Raw genomic sequence first — 19,904 nt, forward strand, 5'->3', positions numbered from 1 at the left:
CTGATGTGTCCTACAATTTTGAAAAATGGAAATTCAAAGAAGTCATATCCACACCTTAAGCAATCACTTAATATATTAATTCTAATGTTCCCCAAATATTAAGGATGATGCCAAGATATCAATACTGTGATTTCAATACTAATTAGGAAGAGTCCTTTCAAGATTACAATAATTGGCAACATTTGAATACTGATCATAAGTTATATAGCATTATTATATCAACTTTAAATTTCCTAGTTTTGATAACTATACTGTGACCTGTGACTGTGTAATAGAATGTTCTTGTTCTTAGGAAATAGAGAGTAAAATATCACCAAAGTGTTTAGAGGTAAAGGGATATGTATATATGATGGCTGCCACTTACTCTCAAATGGTTCAGAGGTGAGATCTATCTATCTATCTATCTATAGTGGAGAAATGATAAAGTAAATGTTGCCAACTGCTGAATCTGTGTGAAGGGTATACAGGAGTTCTTTATACTATTCTTTCAACTTCTGTGTGTAAGTTCAAAATTATTTCAAAATAGAATGTTGACAAAAGCCCTGTGAAATGGTACCTTGAAGTAACAAAAACTATATTCAAGTCACTATTTAATATTTTAATACAAAAATGAAAGAAAAGAAAAATAAGTAAATCCAAAGTGGCACTCATTCATTAATCAATAATAAATATCTCAGATGCTTTTCCTTAATAAATGAATAAATACACTTATTAAGTGATTGCTCAAAATTTTTTTATGGATGAAGGAATTTAAAGGTTTGTCAGGTTCTAACAGCTTCAGTAATTTTTAAGTTCTTTTGACTGATATGGTACTTTACAAATTTATACAAACAAAACACTGATAAAATAACAAATTCACTGAATACTTAACCCATTGTAGAAATCAGTTTGATGTGTCGATCCACAGGAAGAGGCTGCATCCTGAATGGATAACTCTTTCTAACAGAATAATTTTGAAGCAGAAGAACTAAACCAACATGCAGACTTTTGTACCACTCAGGGCACAGGGTATTCCACATAATCACAGACACTGTGCCTGAGCTGTCAGCAACTTCCAAAAAGGTCTAGGAAAAACAAAAGTAAAAGCATATTTTACCTAATAAATGCATATTAGTTACTTTTACCTACATGGTGTTCAAATTTTATTTTTTAAGAATGAGGAAGCAAAATTATAGGAGAACCACTGAGTAATTTATGATGTAATATAAGAGACTCTGTAATGATGAAAACTTATGAATGAAGAACTTTTAGTAATGTGAGAAAATACTTAAGAAAATGTTAAATGATACAAAATGTTATATATACTATGATTCCCATTTTGTAAGAAAATTTACTATGATATATGACATGCTGCTGCTGCTAAGTCACTTCAGTCGTGTCCGACTGTGCGATCCCCATAGACAGCAGTCCATCAGGCTCCCCTGTTCCTGGAAATCTCCAGGCAAGAACATTGGAGTAGGTTGCCATTCCCTTCCCCAATGCGTGAAAGTGAAAAGTGAAAGTGAAGTCACTCAGTCGTGTCTGACTCATAGCGACCCCATGGACTGCAGCCCACCAGCTCCTCTGTCCATGGGATTTTCCAGGCAAGAGTACTGGAGTGGGGTGCCATTGCCTTCTCTGATGATATATTACATAGTCATATGTAATATATGATAGGGGACTTCCCTAGTGGCTCAGTGATAAAGAATCCACCTGCCAATGCAGGAGACACGGGTTTGATCCCTGGGTCGTGAATATCCCCTGGTGAAGGAAATGGCAACACACTCCAGTATTCTTGCCTAGGAAATCCCATGGACAGAGGAGCCTGGGAGGCCATAGTTCATGGGATCACAAAGATTTGGACATGACTTGGTAACTAAATGACAACAAATACATGACAGGAATACATATATGCATAGATGTGGTATATATGACATACATATGCTATCAGAGACATATGCATTTATGAGAGATACCTACATGTATGTATATATATGATCTATACATACAAAATGGGGGAATAAAACACACTAATATTAACAGTGATTCTCACTGAATGGTAGGATTTGGGTTGATATTATTTATCAGCTTTATATATCTTTATACACTTTGCAAATTCCCTAGAAGTATGTATAACTTTTATTATAAAAGCTTAGCAAAGCACTCAAAATAATTTTTGATAATGTGGAAATACAGTAAAATGTTAAGTTTAAAAAAAATGGGACAGAAATCAGCATCATATGCACAGTCAAGATAACAGAGAAGTGTCAGATAGATTTGACAATTAAGGTCTCTATAGTGAGTGACCAGCTGAAGAAAAGAGCCAAGTTAATTGTGTTGAGAAGTAAACAGGAGGCAAGACAGTGAAAACAACTAGTGTAGACTACTTCTTCAAGGAGCTTGCCTGAAGGAGAGAGAGAATATAGGTGTCCTGATGTCAAAGATTGTTTTCCTTTTTTAAAATGGAAGACTATACTATATATCTGGGCTTCCATGGTGGCTCAGTAGTAAAGTATCTGGCTGCAATGTAGGAGATGCAGGTGACACGGGTTTGATCCCTGGGTCAAGAAGATCTCATGGAGGAGAGCATGACAACCCATTCCAGTATTCTTACCAGGAAAATTTCATGGACAGAGGACTACAGTCCATGGGGTTGCAAAGAGTCGGACACAACTGAAGCAACTGAGCATGCCCACACAGACTATATATTACTAATATTTATATGCTGGTATAGAAATCTCAGTAAAAAAGGAAAACACTGAAGATACAGAAAAAGGTGTGAAGGAGACTAGCTGGATCAAGGGAACTAAAGAGCACTAATACAGAAATAATTCCATTTTGTATAAGAAATTATACAGAAAAATACTCTGAAATATATATTTATGTTCATTATATACATTACTAAGTTGAACTTTTAACGTGTTATTTAAACATAAATTATCCTAATGAAGGTATCAGGTCTGCAAGTTATAATTTATGATTGATAAATTAACATATAACATCTTATCACTATTCATACCTGGTATGGCTCAATTATCTTTTTATTGGGTTTTCCATAGTATCGCAATTTTGATTTATATAAGATTCTCACAAGCAATGGAGGAAAATTCTTTGTTTTAGACCAGGTCATCTCAAGGTGAGAAAGGGAAATTATTTTGGTATCTAGAATACAAAAAAGAAAAAATATGTCATAGTGATTTCAAAATTCTATTTTATTAGTTAAAAATGGTAGCCAGATCAGACCCAAAGCAACTCCTTCTCACCAGCTAAACCAGTCTATATACTTCCCACATACAAAACTTAGCAATAAACAGTAACCTTAATAATAATGGTTAAATATATATATATGTGTATATATATACACACACACACACACACACATACCCATGATTTACTATGTTACTGGAATATAGGTAAATACCTATGCTAACTAACACATTTAGATGGAATTGTCCATCTATAATACTCTCTATCTTGTCAAACTGTGTAATTACTTCCTGGAAGACTTGGATCAAAACTTACCTTCCTTAAGAAAAAACTCAAAACCATGGAATATTTTCCCACTACTTAGCACTTATACATTTAATTTGTAGAATTTTCATGATATATTTCTTTATTGCCCCCACCTTAGTCTCATATGTGTAAGTTCAATTTTCCCCAAACATTCCAGACACGGTCCTGTATCAGGGCCTTTGCACTTGCTGTTCCCTGGGTCTGGAATGTCTTTCTCTTAGATATCTGAGTGACTTTTTCTCCTTCAAGTTTTGCTCAAAGGTCACTTTCTTAGTGATGCTAGCTCTAACCCCCCTATAGAAAACTAATCCCCTTACTTATCTCCATCCCATTTTTCTACCTACCAATGGCATTTATTACATTTTTATATGCCATATAATTTACTTGGAAATGTTTTAATCTCCAAGCCTGTTGGTAAGTGCCAAAACTGTTTAAAAGCTATTCATCATCTTTAGAAGATTAATTTGTATTTCTAATTTTATTCTTCCTTGGGCTAAGAGGGATTCCATCTGCAATTTTCTCCACATTTTGTTCTCATAGCCTACAGTCCCAGCTTTTAAAACCTGAACTGGTATTTGTTCAAACATTTCATTTACTTCTCTAAGGCATCCTCCACTTCCATTTTTATTTATATAATGTATCACCACCTCAACTTTGGTATTAAAAGTATTCTCGTAATTTGTTTTCAGTAAGAGTTTAAATGGCCTTTTATAATTACAACACTACCATTAATACCCACCCCATTTTCAGTATTAGGTATCTTGTATAAATTTCCCTCCAGATTCTCCCAAAACTACTAGTCCAGGATCACAGAGACTAGTATTTGATCTGACACAATTAAGTAATTTCCTTTTTAATATGGTGAAACAAACTGTACCTCAGCTCTGAATTATCTAGAGTGTATGTGGAACACTCTTGACCAATGAAGGCACATACACCTCCTTTACAAGTGGAATAAATTCAAAAGCTACACACTTTTATAAAACCAGAGCTGTAAGAGCTACTATTTCTGCTATAATTGAGTCCAGACAGCCATGATCAAACATCTGCCTGGAGAACATTTTCCCAGATTGGGTAAAAACAACAACAAAAAACCCTCATTAACTTCATAGAATATACATATCTCTAAAATCTAAAAAAAATTACAAGTTAAAAAGAAATTACATAGACAATGGGGAATCCATGTAAATTCATAGAAATAAGTGGATTCTTTATCAAAAGAAACAATGAAAATAATAGACTACATAGTCAATATAAAAATTAGTAAACAACGCAATAGTGTTTCTCAAACTTGGTGGTCTCAGGACCCCTTTATAGTCTTAAAAAATTACTGAAGACCTCAATGCTATGCTAAGTCACTTCAGTCGTGTCCAACTCTGTGTGACCTCATAAATGGCAGCCCACCAGGCTCCCCGTCCCTAGGATTCTCCAGGCAAGAACACTGGAGTGGGTTGCCATTTCCTTCTCCAGTGCATGAAAGTGAAAAGTAAAAGTGAAGTCGCTCAGTCACGTCCGACTCCTAGCGACCCCATGGACTGCAACCTACCAGGCTCCTCCGTCCATGGGATTTTCCAGGCAAGAGTACCGGAGTGGGGTGCCATTGCCTTCTCAATAAGCTTCTGTGTATGTGGGTAATATTTACCAATACTTATCATATTACATAGTAAAACTAAGAAATAAAAATATTTATTAATTTCTTTAAAACAAAAACAATAAATCTGTTATACATAGTAAAAAGATGTATTTTTGAAAAATGACTACATTGTTCAAAATCAAAAATGTAGTGGGAAGAGTGGTATTGTTTTACATTTTTGCAGATCTCTTTAGTATCTAGCTTAAAAGAATACAGCTGGATAAATCATATTTTCTTTGGCATTTATTCAGTCTGTTTCAATGTCCTTGACATGCAGCCTCTGGAAAACTCCACTCTATACTTCAGAAGGAGAGTTTAAAAAAAGAAAATAAAGGCTTTTATCATTCTTTATTTAAAAAAAAATTTTTTTAAGTCCTTATTACTCCTTTAATTTTAATTTTTATAACCTACCATTACTTTGCAAAAAAAAGAGAGACCCTATTTTTAACGCAAACTTCATATATATATATATATATATATATATTATAATTTTGTGACTTTTTTTTTTCTTTAATATTGTACTTTTGAAAATCCAAACTCTACTCTAGATTTTTAATCTTTGCTTTTTGGTGTTTGTTATCAATTGCGTACCTTTAAGAACCCAATCCTCAGTACCCATTTTTACTTGGGAGTGTGATTACTGGCTTGATTGCTCTCTCCCCCTTTTGACTCTCCTTTTTCTCCACCAGGTCCCCTCTATCTCCTCCCTCCCCCTTCTCTTCTCTACCTAACTCTGTGACACTTTGGGTATTCCGGGCAGTGGATAACACTTAGGTAACTGACTACTGCCTAGATCTATCTCTCTACTTTTGATTCCCCTTCTCCTCCTAGTCACCTCTGTCTCCTTCCTCCCTCTTCTCTTCTGTGTTTAACTCCATGAACATCTCTGAGTGGTCCAGACTGTGGAGCGCAGGTAAGGAAGTGATTACTGCCTAGCTTGCTCTCTCTTCTTTTGATTCCACCTCATCTCATTCGGGTCACCTCTAACTCCCTCCTCCCTCTTCTCTTCTCCATGTAACTCTGTGAATGTCTCTGGGTGTCCCTCACTGTGGAGAAACTTTTCAACTTTAACCTAGACGTTTTATCAATGGTGCTGTATAGATGGAGAAGTCTTGAGGCTACTGTAAAAATAAGACTGAAAACCAGAAGCAGGAGGCTTAAGTGCAAACCCTGAGAACACCAGAGAACTCCTGACTCCAGGGAACATTAATTGACAGGAGCTCATCAAACACCTCCATACCTACACTGAAACCAAGCACCACCCAAGGGCCAACAAGTTCCAGAGCAAGACATACCACACAAATTCTCCAGCAACACAGGAACACAGCCCTGAGCTTCAATACACAGGCTGCCCAAAGTCTCTCCAAACCCACTGACAACTCATAACTCATTACTGGACACTTCATTGCACTCCAGAGAGAATAAATCCAGCTCTACCCACCAGAACACCCGACACAAGCTTCCCTAACCAGGAAACCTTGACAAGCCACCTGTACAACCCCACCCACAGTGAGGAAACTCCACAATAAAGAGAACTCCACAAACTGCCAGAATACAGAAAGGCCACCCCAAACACAGCAATATAAACAAGATGAAGAGACAAAGGAATACCCAGAAGGTAAAGGAACAGGCTAAATGCCCACCAAACCAAACAAAAGAGGAAGAGATAGGGAATCTACCTGATAAAGAATTCTGAACAATGATAGTGAGAATGATCCAAAATCTTGAAAACAAAATGGAATCACAGATAAACAGCCTGGAGACAAGGATTGAGAAGAGGTCAGAAAGGTTTAACAAGGACCTAGCAGAAATAAAAGAGTCAATATATAATGAATAATGCAACAAATGTGATCAAAAACACTCTGGAGGGAACAAATAGTAGAATAAGGGAGGCAGAAGGGAGGATTAATGAAGTAGAAGATAGAATGGTAGAAAAAAATGAATCAGAGAGGAAAAAAGAAATACGAATTAAAAGAAATGAGGACAACATCAGAGACTTCTGGGACAATGTTAACCACCCCAACATTTGAATCACGGAAGTCCCAGAAGAAGAAAACAAAAAGAAAGACCATGAGAAAATACTTGAGGAGATAATAGCTGAAAACTTCCCTAAAATGGGGAAGGAAATAATCACCCAAGTCCAAGAAACCCAGAGAGTCCCAAACAGGATAAACCCAAGGTGAAACACCCCAAGACACATATTAATCAAATCAACAAAGATCAAACACAAAGAACAAATATTAAAAGCACCAAGGGAAAAACAACAAATAACACACAAGGGGATTCCCATAAGGATAACAGCTGATCTTTCAATAGAAACTCTTCAGGCCAGGAGGGAATGGCAGGACATACTTAAAGTGATGAAAGAAAATAAGCTACAGCCCAGATTACTGTACCCAGCAAGGATCTCATTCAAATATTCAAACCTTTACAAACAAGCAAAAGCTGAGAGAATTCAGCACCACTAAACCAGCTCTCCAAGAAATACTAAATGATCTTCTCTAGACAGGAAACACAAGGGTGTATAAACTTGAAACCAAAACAATGAAGTAAATGGCAATGGTATCATACTTATCAATAATTACCTTAAACGTAAATGGGTTGAATGCCCCAACCAAAAGACAAAGACTGGCTGAATGGATACAAAAACAAGACCCCTATATATGTTGTCTACAAGAGACCCACCTCAAAACAGGGGACACATACAGACTGAAAGTGAAGGGCTGGAAAAAGATATTCCACGCAAACAGAGACCAAAAGAAAGCAGGAGTAGCAATACTCATATCAGATAAAACAGACTTTAAAACAAAGGCTGTGAAAAGAGACAAAGAAGGACACTACATCATGATCAAAGGATCAATCCAAGAAGAATATAAAACAATTATAAATATATATGCACCCAACATAGGAGCACCACAATATGTAAGACAAATGCTAACAAGTATGAAAGGGGAAATTAACAATAACACAATAATAGAGGGAGACTTTAATACCCCACTCACACCTATGGCTAGATCAACTAAACAGGAAATTAACAAGGAAACACAAACTTTAAATGATACAATAGACCAGTTAGACCTAACTGATATCTATAGGACATTTCACCCCAAAACAATGAATTTCACTTTTTTCTCAAGTGCACACGGAACCTTCTCCAAGATAGATCACATCCAGGGCCATAAATCTAGCCTTGGTAAATTCAAAAACATTGAAATCATTCCAAGCATCTTTTCTGACCACAATGCAGTAAGATTAAATCTCAATTACAGGAGAAAAACTATTTAAAATGCCAACCTATGGAGGCTGAACAACACACTGCTGAATAACCAACAAATCACAGAAGAAATCAAAAAGAAATCAAAATATGCATAGAAATGAATGAAAATGAAAACATAACAACCCAAAACCTGTGGAACACTGTAAAAGCAGTGCTAAGGGGAAGGTTCATAGCAATACAGGCATACCTCAAGAAACAAGAAAAAAGTCAAATAAATAACCTAACTCTACACCTAAAGCAACTAGAAAAGGAAGAAATGAAGAACCTCAGGGTTAGTAGAAGGAAAGAAATCTTAAAAATTAGGGCAGAAATAAATGCAAAAGAAACAAAAGAGACCATAGCAAAAATCAACAAAGCCAAAACCTGTTTCTTATAAAGGATAAATAAAATTGACAAACCATTAGCCAGACTCATCAAGAGACAAAGGGAGAAAAATCAAATCAATAAAATTAGAAATGAAAATGGAGAGATCACAACAGACAGCACAGAAATACAAAGGATCATAAGAGACTACTATCAGCAATTATATGCCAATAAAATGGGCAACTTGGAAGAAATGGACAAATTCTTAGAAAAGTACAACTTTCCAAAACTGAACCAGGAAGAAATAGAAAATCATAACAGATCCATCAAAAGCATGGAAATTGAAACTGTAATCAGAAATCTTCCAGCAAACAAAAGCCCAGGTCCAGACGGCTTTACAGTGGAATTCTACCAAAAATTAAGAGAAGAGCTAACACATATCCTACTCAAACTGTTCCAGAAAATTGCAGAGGAAGCTAAACTTCCAAACTCATTCTATGAGGCCACCATCACCCTAATAACAAAACCTGACAAAGATGCCATAGAAAAAGAAAACTATAGGCCAATATCACTGATGAACATAGATGCAAAAATCCTTAAAAAATTCCAGCAATCAGAATCCAACAAAACATTAAAAAGATCATACACCATGACCAAGTGGGCTTTATCCCAGGGATGCAAGGTTTCTTCAATATCCACAAATCAGTCAATGTAATACACCACATTAACAAATTGAAAAATAAAAGCCATATGATCATCTCAATAGATGCAGAGAAAGCCTTTGACAAAATTCAACATCCATTTATGATAAAATCTCTCCAGAAAGCAGGAATAGAAGGAACATACCTCAACATAATAAAAGCTATATATGACAAACCCACAGCAAACATTATCCTCAATGGTGAAAAATTGAAATCATTTCCCCTAAAGTCAGAAACAAGACAAGGGTGCCCACTCTCACCACTACTATTCAACATAGTTTTGGAAGTTTGGGCCACAGCAATCAGAGCAGAAAAAGAAATAAAAGGAATCCAAATTGGAAAAGAAGAAGTAAAACTCTCACTGTTTGCAGATGACATGATCCTCTACATAGGAAATCCTAAAGACTCCACCAGAAAATTACTAATCAATGAATATAGTAAAGTTTCAGGATATAAAATCAACACACAGAAATCTCTTGCATTCTTATACACTAATAATGAGAAAATAGAGAAATTTAGGAAACAATTCCATTCACCATTGCAACGAAAAGAATAAAATACTTAGGAATATACCTAAAGAAACTAAAGACGTATATATAGAAAACTATAAAACACTGGTGAAAGAAATCAAAGAGGACACTAATGGATGGAGAAATATATCATGTTCATGGATTGGAAGAATCAATACAGTGAAAATTAGTATACTATCCAAAGCAATCTATAGATTCAATTCAATCCCTATCAAGCTACCAATGGTATTTTTACAGAGATAGAACAAGTAATTTCAAAATTTGTATGGAAATACAAAAAACCTCAAATAGCCAAAGCAATCTTGAGAAAGAATGGAACTGGAGGAATCAACCTGCCTGACTTCAGGCTCTACTACAAAGCCACAGTCATCAAGACAGTATGGTACTGGCACAAAGACAGAAATATAGATCAATGGAACAAAATACAAAGCCCAGAGATAAATCCATGCACCTATGGCCACCTTATCTTTGACAAAGGAGGCAAGACTATACAATGGAGAAAAGACAATCTTTTAACAAGTGGTGCTGGGAAAACTTGTCGACCACTTGTAAAAGAATGAAAGTAGAACACTTTCAAAAAATAAACTCAAAATGGATTAAATATTTAAACATAAGATCAGAAACTATAAAACTCCTAGAGAAGAACATAGGCAAAACACTCTCCGACATGAATCACAGCAGGATCCTCTATGACCCACCTCCCAGAATAGTGGAAATAAAAGCAAAAATAAACAAATGAGACCTAATTAAAATTAAAAGCTTCTGCACAACAAAGGAAACTCTAAGCAAGGTGAAAAGACAGCCTTCAGAATGGGAGAAAATAATAACAAATGAAGCAACTGACAAAGAATTAATCTCAAAAAAATACCAGCAACTCCTGCAGTTCAATTTCAGAAAAATAAATGACCCAATCAAAAAATGGGCCAAAGACCTAAACAGACATTTCTCCAAAGAAGACATAGAGATGGCTAACAAACACATGAAAAGATTCTCAACATCACTCATTATCAGAGAAATGCAACTCAAAACCACATTGAGGTACCATTTCACACCAGTCAGAATGGCTGTGATCCAAAAGTCTACAAGCCATAAATGCTGGAGAGGGTGTGGAGAAAAGGGAACCCTCTTACACTGTTGGTGGGAATGCAAACTAGTATAGCCACTATGGAGAACTGTGTGGAGTTTCCTTAAAAAACTGGAAATAGATCTGCCATATGACCCAGCAATCCTACTGCTGGGCATACACACTGAGGAAACCAGAATTGAAAGAGACATGTGTACCCCAATGTTCATCGCAGCACTGTTTATAATAGCCAGGACATGGAAGCAACCTAGATGTCTATCAGGAGATAAATGGATAAGAAAGCTGTGGTACGTATACACAATGGAGTATTACTCAGCCATTAAAAAGAATACATTTGAATCAGTTCGAATGAGGTGGATGAAACTGGAGCCTATTATACAGAGTGAAGTAAGCCAGAAAGAAAAACACCAATACAGTATACTAACACATATATATGGAATCTAGAAAGATGGTAATGATAACTCTGTATGTGAGACAGCAAAAGAGACACAGATGTATAGAACAGTCTTCTGGACTCTGTGGGAGAGGGCAAGGGTGGGATGATTTGGGAGAATGGCATTGAAACATGTATAATATCATATGTGAAATGAATAGCCAGTCCAGGTTCAATGCATGATACAGGATTCTCGGGGCTGGTGCACTGGGATGACCCAGAGGAATGGTACGGAGAGGGAGGAGGGAGGGGGGTTCGGGATGGGGAACACGTGTACACCCGTGGCAGATTCATGTTGATGTATGGCAAAACCAATACAATATTGTGAAGTAATTAGCCTCCAATTAAAATAAATAAACTTTTAAAAAAATAATGCATGGCATATAATAAAGTAGGACTGCAAGAATAAGTATAAACATCATTAATTACATAAAACGTAACTTGATTAACTTCATCTCTTGAAAGAAAAAGAATTTGTTTGGGTAAAAAAGAAAAAGCTTAGCTATAGAGAGAAACCTAAAACAAGGATGATTTGAGAGAATAGCATTGAAACATGTATATTATCACATGTGAAATAGATCGCCAGTCCACGTTTGATGCATGAGGCAAGGTGCTCAGGGCTGGTGCATGGGGATGACCCTGAGAGATGGGAAGGGAGGGAGGTGGGAGGCAGGGTCAGGATGGGGAACACATGTACACCCATGGCTGATTCATGTGAATGTATGGCAAAAACCATTTTTTAAAAAATGGAAATAAAGTGATGAACAAAGAAATATACACTAAGCCAGTGGTTATCAAAGTGTGCCTTTGCACCAGCAGAATCAATGTGTTAGAAATGTAAATTCTAGGGCAGATGTACTGAGAATCATAAACTGGTGGCAGGATCCAGCAATCTGAATTTCTGAGGTCATATGGCTTCCCTCATAGCTCAGTTGGTAAAGAATCTGCCTGCAATGCAGAAGACCCAGGTTCTGCAGCCGGAAGATCTGCTGGAGAAGGGACAGGCTACCCATTCCAGTATTCTTGGGCTTCCCTTGTGGCTCAGCTGGTAAAGAATCCTCTTGTAAAGCGGGATACCTGGGTTGGATCCCTGGGTTGAAAAGATCCCCTGGAGACGGGAAAAGTTACCCACTCTAGTATTCTGGCCTGAAGACTTCCATGGACTATAGTCCATAGGGTTGCAAAGAGTCAGATACGACTGAGCAACTTTCACTTTCACTTTGAGGTGATGTGGATGCCCACTCAGGTTTGAGAATCATGGCTGTAAATGCTAAAAGACCATGTAAGTGGAAAACAGTACTATTAGACAAAATATAATTTGAGGCAAAAAGGGACTAAGAGAAATTCTATGTTGTTAAGTGTAAAATCCACCAAGATATACTCAAGTTATGAAATTTTGCGTATTACGGAAAGATCTAAACCTAAAACTTTTAGAAATATAAGCAGAAATGAACAAAATCACCTTCCTAAAAAGAAGTCAATATTCCTCTCAAAGAAATGGGCAAATAAAATAGATTTTAAAATAAGGATATGGAATGTTCTAATTAAAAATTTTAAAACCTGGTATAACAAGGAAATGCATAGCTAATAAGTAAACTTTTTCTAAACTTTTAGGGGTAAACAAGCTCAAATTTAAAATCAGAAAATATGAGTAATGAGTAATAAAATCTCTATACTTCAAAACCTGGGGTATACAGCCAAAACAGTAACTGTGTTAAATTTCAGAACTGTTAAAGCTTTTGGAAGAAATAAAGAAGGGAATAAATAAACCAAGCATTCAACTCTAGAAGGAAGTACCAAAAATAAAAATAAAAAATGAACAAAGGATGTAAAAATAATTAAAGAGGACAGTACAAATAAAGTAGAAACATCTCCCTGATACAGACTTTTAATTAGTAAAGCTAAAAGTTTTATTTTTGAATAACAAGAAAGTAGACAAACCTCTGCCAAGGCTGATCACGAAAAAGGGTGAAGACTTGAACATTAGGAACATATCAGGGGATGTAACTGACAAGATAGAGATTAAAACATGTAGATTATGTACAGCTCTGAGATTTAGGTGAAATGAGATTTCCTAGTGAAATGTCAACTCTCAAAAATGCACTCAAAAGAAGCGTTACTGGTTTTACTACTTTCTCAAAAATTGAAAAGGAAAACATTTTCCGAACTCCCAATGCTCACCCAAGGTCCCAGGTTCAAATAGTTTTGGGGCTAAATTCCACCAAACCTTCAAAGAACATGTTATTTCTCTAAGTTCAGAAAAACAGGAAAGCTTCCTAACTCATTCTTTAGACTAATATTGATTAATCTGGTATCAAAATTGAACTGAAATAGTACTTTCCTAAAATATAACAAAACTTATGGATCAAATTCACTTGAATATATAGATATAACAATAACAAGCATGATCAAGTAGAAACAGTAGTGGTTCAACATCAGAAAACCTATTAATGTAATCTATTTCATTCATTCTTTATTCAATGAACACTTCTAAACTGCCTACTATGTGCCACACATTTTCCTGGCTGTAAGAAAAATAGACCACAGCAGTGGAAAAAAAAAACCAAAAACACACGAGTGCTTACCCCCAAGGATCTTATAAATTAGAGGGAGGAGAAAGAAAACAAAATAATTTCTGAATGTTATCAATTCTGTTCTAGTGGTGTAATAACAATAAAGTGTTAGTCCCTCAGTCGTGTCCCGCTCTTTGTGACGCCATGGACTGTAGCCCTCCAGGTTCCTCTGTCCATGGGATTCTCCAGGCAAGAATACTGGGGCCGGTAACCATTTCCTTCTCCAGAGGATCTTCCCGAACCAGGCGCTGAACCCGCCTCTCCCGCATCTCCCGCGTTGCAGGCGGACTCTTTCCCTGGTGGCTCAGATGGTAAAAAGTCCGCCTGCAATGCACAAGACCCAGGTTTGATCCCTAGCTCAGGAAGATCCCCTGGAGAAGGAAATGGCTACCGGCCCCAGTATTCTTGCCTGGAGAATCCCATGGACAAGAGACTGGCGGGTTACACCCCATGGGGTCGCAAAGAGTCAGACATGACTGTGCGACTCACACACACAATAACAATAAAAGGGGAGGGAATACATATTTAAATAACCCTTTTAAAATGTTTTATTTGAGTTGAAACCTGAGGATGGGAAGGAACTTTCCAAAAAGAGAAAAAGCAGGCACAAAGTCCCTGCAGCAGGATAAAGCTTGGATGTTTAAAGCTTGTGTGTTAGTCGCTCAGTCGTGTCAGACTCTTTGCGACCCCACGGAGTGTAGCCCACCAGGCTCCTCTGTCCATGGTATTCTCCAGGCAAGAATACTGGAGTGGGTTGCCAGTTCCTCCAGGGGATCTTCCTGAGCCATGGATTGAACCTGGGTCTCCTGCATTGCAGGCAGACTCTTTACCGTCTGAGCCGAAAACGGCAAGGGGGAAAAAAAAAAAAAAGGCGGCTGGTGGGTGGCGTGGAAAAATGGCGGCCGGTGGGCGGGGTGGAAAAATGGCGGCCGGTGGGCGGGGTGGAAAAATGGCGGCCGGTATGCTGAAACAACATGGTGCAGGAGAGAAGTAAGGAAGGCTGCAGTTGTGTACAGCAGGGCTCCGCAAACTGTGGTCCTCAGGACAAATACAGCCTGCTGCCAGCAGTCCATGGGGTCGCGAAGAGTCGGGCACGACTGAGCGACTTCACTTTCACTTTTGACTTTCATGCATTGGAGAAGGAAATGGCAACCCACTCCAGTGTTCTTGCCTGGAGAATCCCAGGGACGGGGGAGCCTGGTGGGCTGCCGTCTAAGGGGTCGCACAGAGTTGGACACGACTGAAGCGACTTAGCAGCAGCAGCCAGGATTTGTTAATAGAATAACCCATACATTTACATATTTTCTATGCCACTTTCCATAAACAAAGTTCAATAGCTGCAGCAGAAATCATAAGTCTCGAAAAGACAAAAAGATTTACTATCTCTTTACAGAGAGTTTGCATCCACCATAGGGCCACGTGGATCCCGGTAGGTGGTCTAGATGTTTGTCTAAGTGCAATGGGGAGCCCTGGGGAAGGGTTTAGGCAGGAGAGTGGCACAGTCCAACTTCCATTTTACTTTTTGCCTGCACCCTCTGCTTGCAGGATCTTATGTCCCTGACCAGGGATGGAACCCTGGACCCGGACAGTGGAAGTGGAGTCCTAACAACTAGACTACCAGGGAATTCTCCTAACTTGGCATTTTAAAAAGCTGTCTCTGACGTATTATAGTTTACTTTTGGAATAGGGTACTGAACCAGAAGAGGAAGATTTTTGGGGTTCCTGAAATGCTCCATATCTTGATCTAGGGGGATGGTTACATAGATATATATATATAGTTGTGTTTTTAAGATTTTTCTATTTTACTGTGTACACAGTATACCGAATAGAAAAGTTTAAAAAGCACAAAAGCACACAACAAATCTAAGAGAAGAGAGAGTGGGAGAAAATAACCTGCAATATACAGCAGGTAAAAATTTACTGCCCTTAGCAAAGAAATCCTATAAATTAATTAGATTAAAGATATAATTAAAAACAATAGTATAAAATGGGGAAATGGGCACTCTACTAAATATGTTGCTGCTGCTAAGTGGCTTCAGTCATGCCCGACTCTGTGCGACCCCAAAGACGGCAGCCCACCAGGCTCCCCCGTCCCTGGGATTCTCCAGGCAAGAACCCATCTTTTCATAAACCGCTTTGTCAATACCCATTTTAAAATTCAAATACTCTTTATTTCACTGCTAGGAAGCTGTCCATTTAACAGAAATACTTGAACACAGTAAACAAACACGGGCATATCCTAATGAGATTCAGCACTGGATCTAAAACTGAAAAACTAATAACCGCCTAAAACTATAAATTATCCATTAAAATGGGCATGATTATATAAATTATGGTACACCCCCACTATAGAAAAGTGTATACAAATATGTGTGTTAAAGACACTTGAGAGAAGTAGAAATAACAAATCATAAAATGTAATATAATCATTTTTCCCTATTTTGAGTGGAAAGTTGAAGCCATAAGAGGAGGTAAGAAGGGTCTTTTACTCCATCCATTTTATTATTATTATTTTATATAAATTTATTTATTTTAATTGGAGACTAATTACTTTACAGTATTGTTTTGGTTCTGCCATACATCAACACGAATCTGCCACGGGTGCACACGTGTTCCCCATCCTGAAACCCCCTCCTACCTCTCTCCCCATACCATCCCTCTGGGTCATCCCAGTGCACCAGCCCTGAGCATCCTGTATCCTGCATCGAACCTGGACTGGTGGTTCGTTTCACATATGATATTATACATGTTTCAATGTCATTCTCCCAAATCATCCCACCCTCACCCTCTCCCACAGACATTTTATTATTAAAAACTTCAAACATACAACAAACCTGAAAGAACACCAATAGTTCTAGATTTGTCATTAATACTTTACTGTACTTGGGTCTTACAATATACTTTTAAATATAAAGTTTGGATTTTTAGTACATGCACCTTGCCTTTTGCAATAAAAATATGGTTTAAATAATGAATAGATATTACTTTCATAATCAGAGAAATGAAATAACTTTTTACAAATTATTCTCAGTTCTTCTAGAGCACCAATTTTTCATTTGTACATTCAGTTCTAAAAATAAAAATATTCAACAGAGTAGTAATGCACTACTGCTTTATTCCATGCTTGAGATTAAAAAAAATAATTTGATTATTTCATCCCTGAAATGAGTATCTTGTTTTTAAAGTTTAAGTTTTTTAAATCATCTTCGCTACACATTTCTACAGCCATCTTCTTTTTCTTATAACTGGATATTATTTTAATTGCTTATTTTCATCTCAATTATCTTTTAAAGTCTGTTGCTGTTACACATTATAGCATTACTACTGCAATGTTAAAAAACAAACAACCTGAAAAGCAGTAAATGCAGAAAATTTTCTTTCTCGCTCCAGTACTTTCACCTTTATTTTTTGCACTTTATTTCTTCCCCTTTCCATATACCTGAGGCCAAGTCGCTTCAGTCGTGTCCGACTCCGTGTGACCCCAGAGACGGCAGCCCACCAGGCTCCCCCGTCCCTGGGATTCTCCAGGCAAGAACACTGGAGTGGGTTGCCATTACCTTCTCCAATGCATGAAAGTGAAAAATGAAAGTGAAGTCGCTCAGTCCTGTCCGACTCCTAGCGACCCCATGGACTGCAGCCCACCAGGCTCCTCCGTCCATGGGATTTTCCAGGCAAGAGTACTGGAGTGGGTTGCCATTGCCTTCTCCATTCCATATACCTACATACCTATAATTCTGCTCATTTCCATCTCTTATAGATAAAAATGTATTTTAGAGCAGTGGCTGATGACTAAGGAGCCAGCATTATCAGGTTAACTTCCTTCTTATGAAACTGAACTTAGATTAGTTTTGTTCGTGGTAAGTAATAAACACAAAAATGAGAATTTCAAGCTTTTCCGCAAAAATCACACATTCCAAAAACAGTATTTACGTAACTGCTACAGTTAATGGTATACAAATGGCATTTCATTAAATGTAAACTAAGGAATAAATCGCCAAACATCCTTTTTTGAATCAAAGTCTAAAAAGGCGAACCCCAAATTTTTACAACTTTTATGCCGAATTCAAATCTTTCCAACAACACAGAAAGTACTACTTCCATGACTGGAATGGGAATAGAACTAAAATGAATTTCACTCCGTCAAATGTATAACAAACACATGAGGAACACTGACTGCAATGAGACTACGTTCGTCAGATTAAATTTAAACCGCATGCAAGATATTTGGCAAAACTAATACAATTATGTAAAGTTTAAAAATAAAATAAAATTAAAAAAATAAAAAATAAACAACAACAACAAAATAAACCGCATGCAAGACACTTGCCGAAATGGCCCCTTTTTACCATCAACCCAAGACACAAGCTGTGCAAATTTCATTAAGCGACCGTCTCTCCGTCATCCTGCAAAGCTTGTCTCTTACCACTCCCGGCTTATAATTAACAAGACCCAAACACCTTCGTTTCCTTTTCCATTAAAGTGAATTCCTAAAAACTATTTTTTTTTCTTTTTTTTATTTTATTTTATTTTTAAACTTTACATAACTGTATTAGTTTTGCCAAATAAAAACTATTTTTTAACCCCTCCGGCATTCCCTCCAATTACTTACTGTTAAAATTGTGCTCCTTTGGTTGCTTATTGTTTAGCCAGATATCTCCATACGGATCTTCGTTATTCCACAGGGGCAGGTAATGACTTTTTCCGCCTCTTAAAGGTCTCTCGGGGACCTCTCGGTGCGCACTATTTCTGAAGGGAGTTTCTAGAGAAACAGACTCCAGCAACTCCCCACAGAGAACGTCATCTATGCACAAGAATCCCTGGCCTATTCTTCTCTCGTTGTAAATGCACGAGACTCTGAAAATTTTCACTTCTATGCCAACTTTGAGAATATTTTTATATACGAGAGAATTCAGGCTGGGGTCCAGGTAGCACTTCTCTTGGTACACCCCGTCTGAGATTGTCACATCAAAGCAGTAAATCGGAGGTTTAGGTTCCACGTTACGTGGCTCATCCTCTAACAGGTATCTCTGGACGGCCAAAACTGCAACAGGAACCACCTCCAATGGGGTGACCCACCGGCGAGGTGAATCTATTACTTGCTGAAAAACCTTTTGGATCCAGGACCGGCGCCCTAAGGGACCGACCCTTCGAACCACACGCCCCGGGACTACAGCCCCAGCTCTCTCAGGGTGCGGCATATCGACCCCAGCCTGGGATGGGTCAGCCTGAGGCTGACCCGACTCACCAGACATTGCTAGGTGGCTGCATACCCTCTTCGCTTTCGAAAGTCAGCTTGCCGGGTCCGAAGCTAAAAGAATAAGACACTGCGCGCGCGCGCCTTAAATGGTACGCGGCCCCAGGGGGCAGGCAAGGCTCCGCCCCGTCGCGGAGCTACAAAGACTTTACGCGGGTGTGCTTCGGCTCTCTGGCCCTGCCCCTCGGCAGGCGGGCTTCTGTATCCCAGGGACTATTATTAGGCAGTAACGCACTGTGGTGTTGGAGAAGACTCTTGAGAGTCCCTTGGACTGCAAGGAGATCCAACCAGTCCATTCTGAAGGAGATCAGCCCTGGGATTTCTTTGGAGGGAATGATGCTGAAGCTGAAACTCCAGTACTTTGGCCACCTCATGCGAAGAGTTGACTCATTGGAAAAGACTCTGATGCTGGGAGGGATTGGGGGCAGGAGGAGAAGGGGATGACAGAGGATGAGATGGCTGGATGGCATCACCGACTCGATGGACGTGGGTTTGGGTGAACTCTGGGAGTTGGTGATGGACAGGGAGGCCTGGCGTGTTGCGATTCATGGGGTCGCAAAGAGTCAGACACGACTGAGCGACTGAACTGAACTGATAGTTTGCATCCAATTTAACTAACTAGAA

The 19,904-nt window shown here is 38.1% G+C and overlaps 1 protein-coding gene across 2 annotated transcripts in view; it reads right to left on the reverse strand.

The window, feature by feature from the left end:
* Nucleotides 1-19,323, reverse strand: part of RADX (RPA1 related single stranded DNA binding protein, X-linked) — a 98,904-nt gene extending 79,581 nt beyond the window's left edge. For both annotated transcript variants that reach the window (XM_006052774.3, XM_025277210.2), the window contains exons 1-3: nucleotides 18,636-19,323; nucleotides 2,999-3,141; nucleotides 872-1,064 (exon numbers count right to left, since the gene is read on the reverse strand). In XM_006052774.3, coding sequence (XP_006052836.1) covers nucleotides 872-1,064; nucleotides 2,999-3,141; nucleotides 18,636-19,278 — 979 coding nt within the window. In that variant the 5' untranslated portion in view covers nucleotides 19,279-19,323. The remainder of the gene's footprint in view (nucleotides 1-871; nucleotides 1,065-2,998; nucleotides 3,142-18,635) is intronic.
* Nucleotides 19,324-19,904: the final 581 nt, after the last annotated feature.

Source organism: Bubalus bubalis, chromosome X, assembly GCF_019923935.1.
Source record: "Bubalus bubalis isolate 160015118507 breed Murrah chromosome X, NDDB_SH_1, whole genome shotgun sequence".
NCBI classification, from domain to species: Eukaryota; Metazoa; Chordata; class Mammalia; order Artiodactyla; family Bovidae; genus Bubalus; species Bubalus bubalis.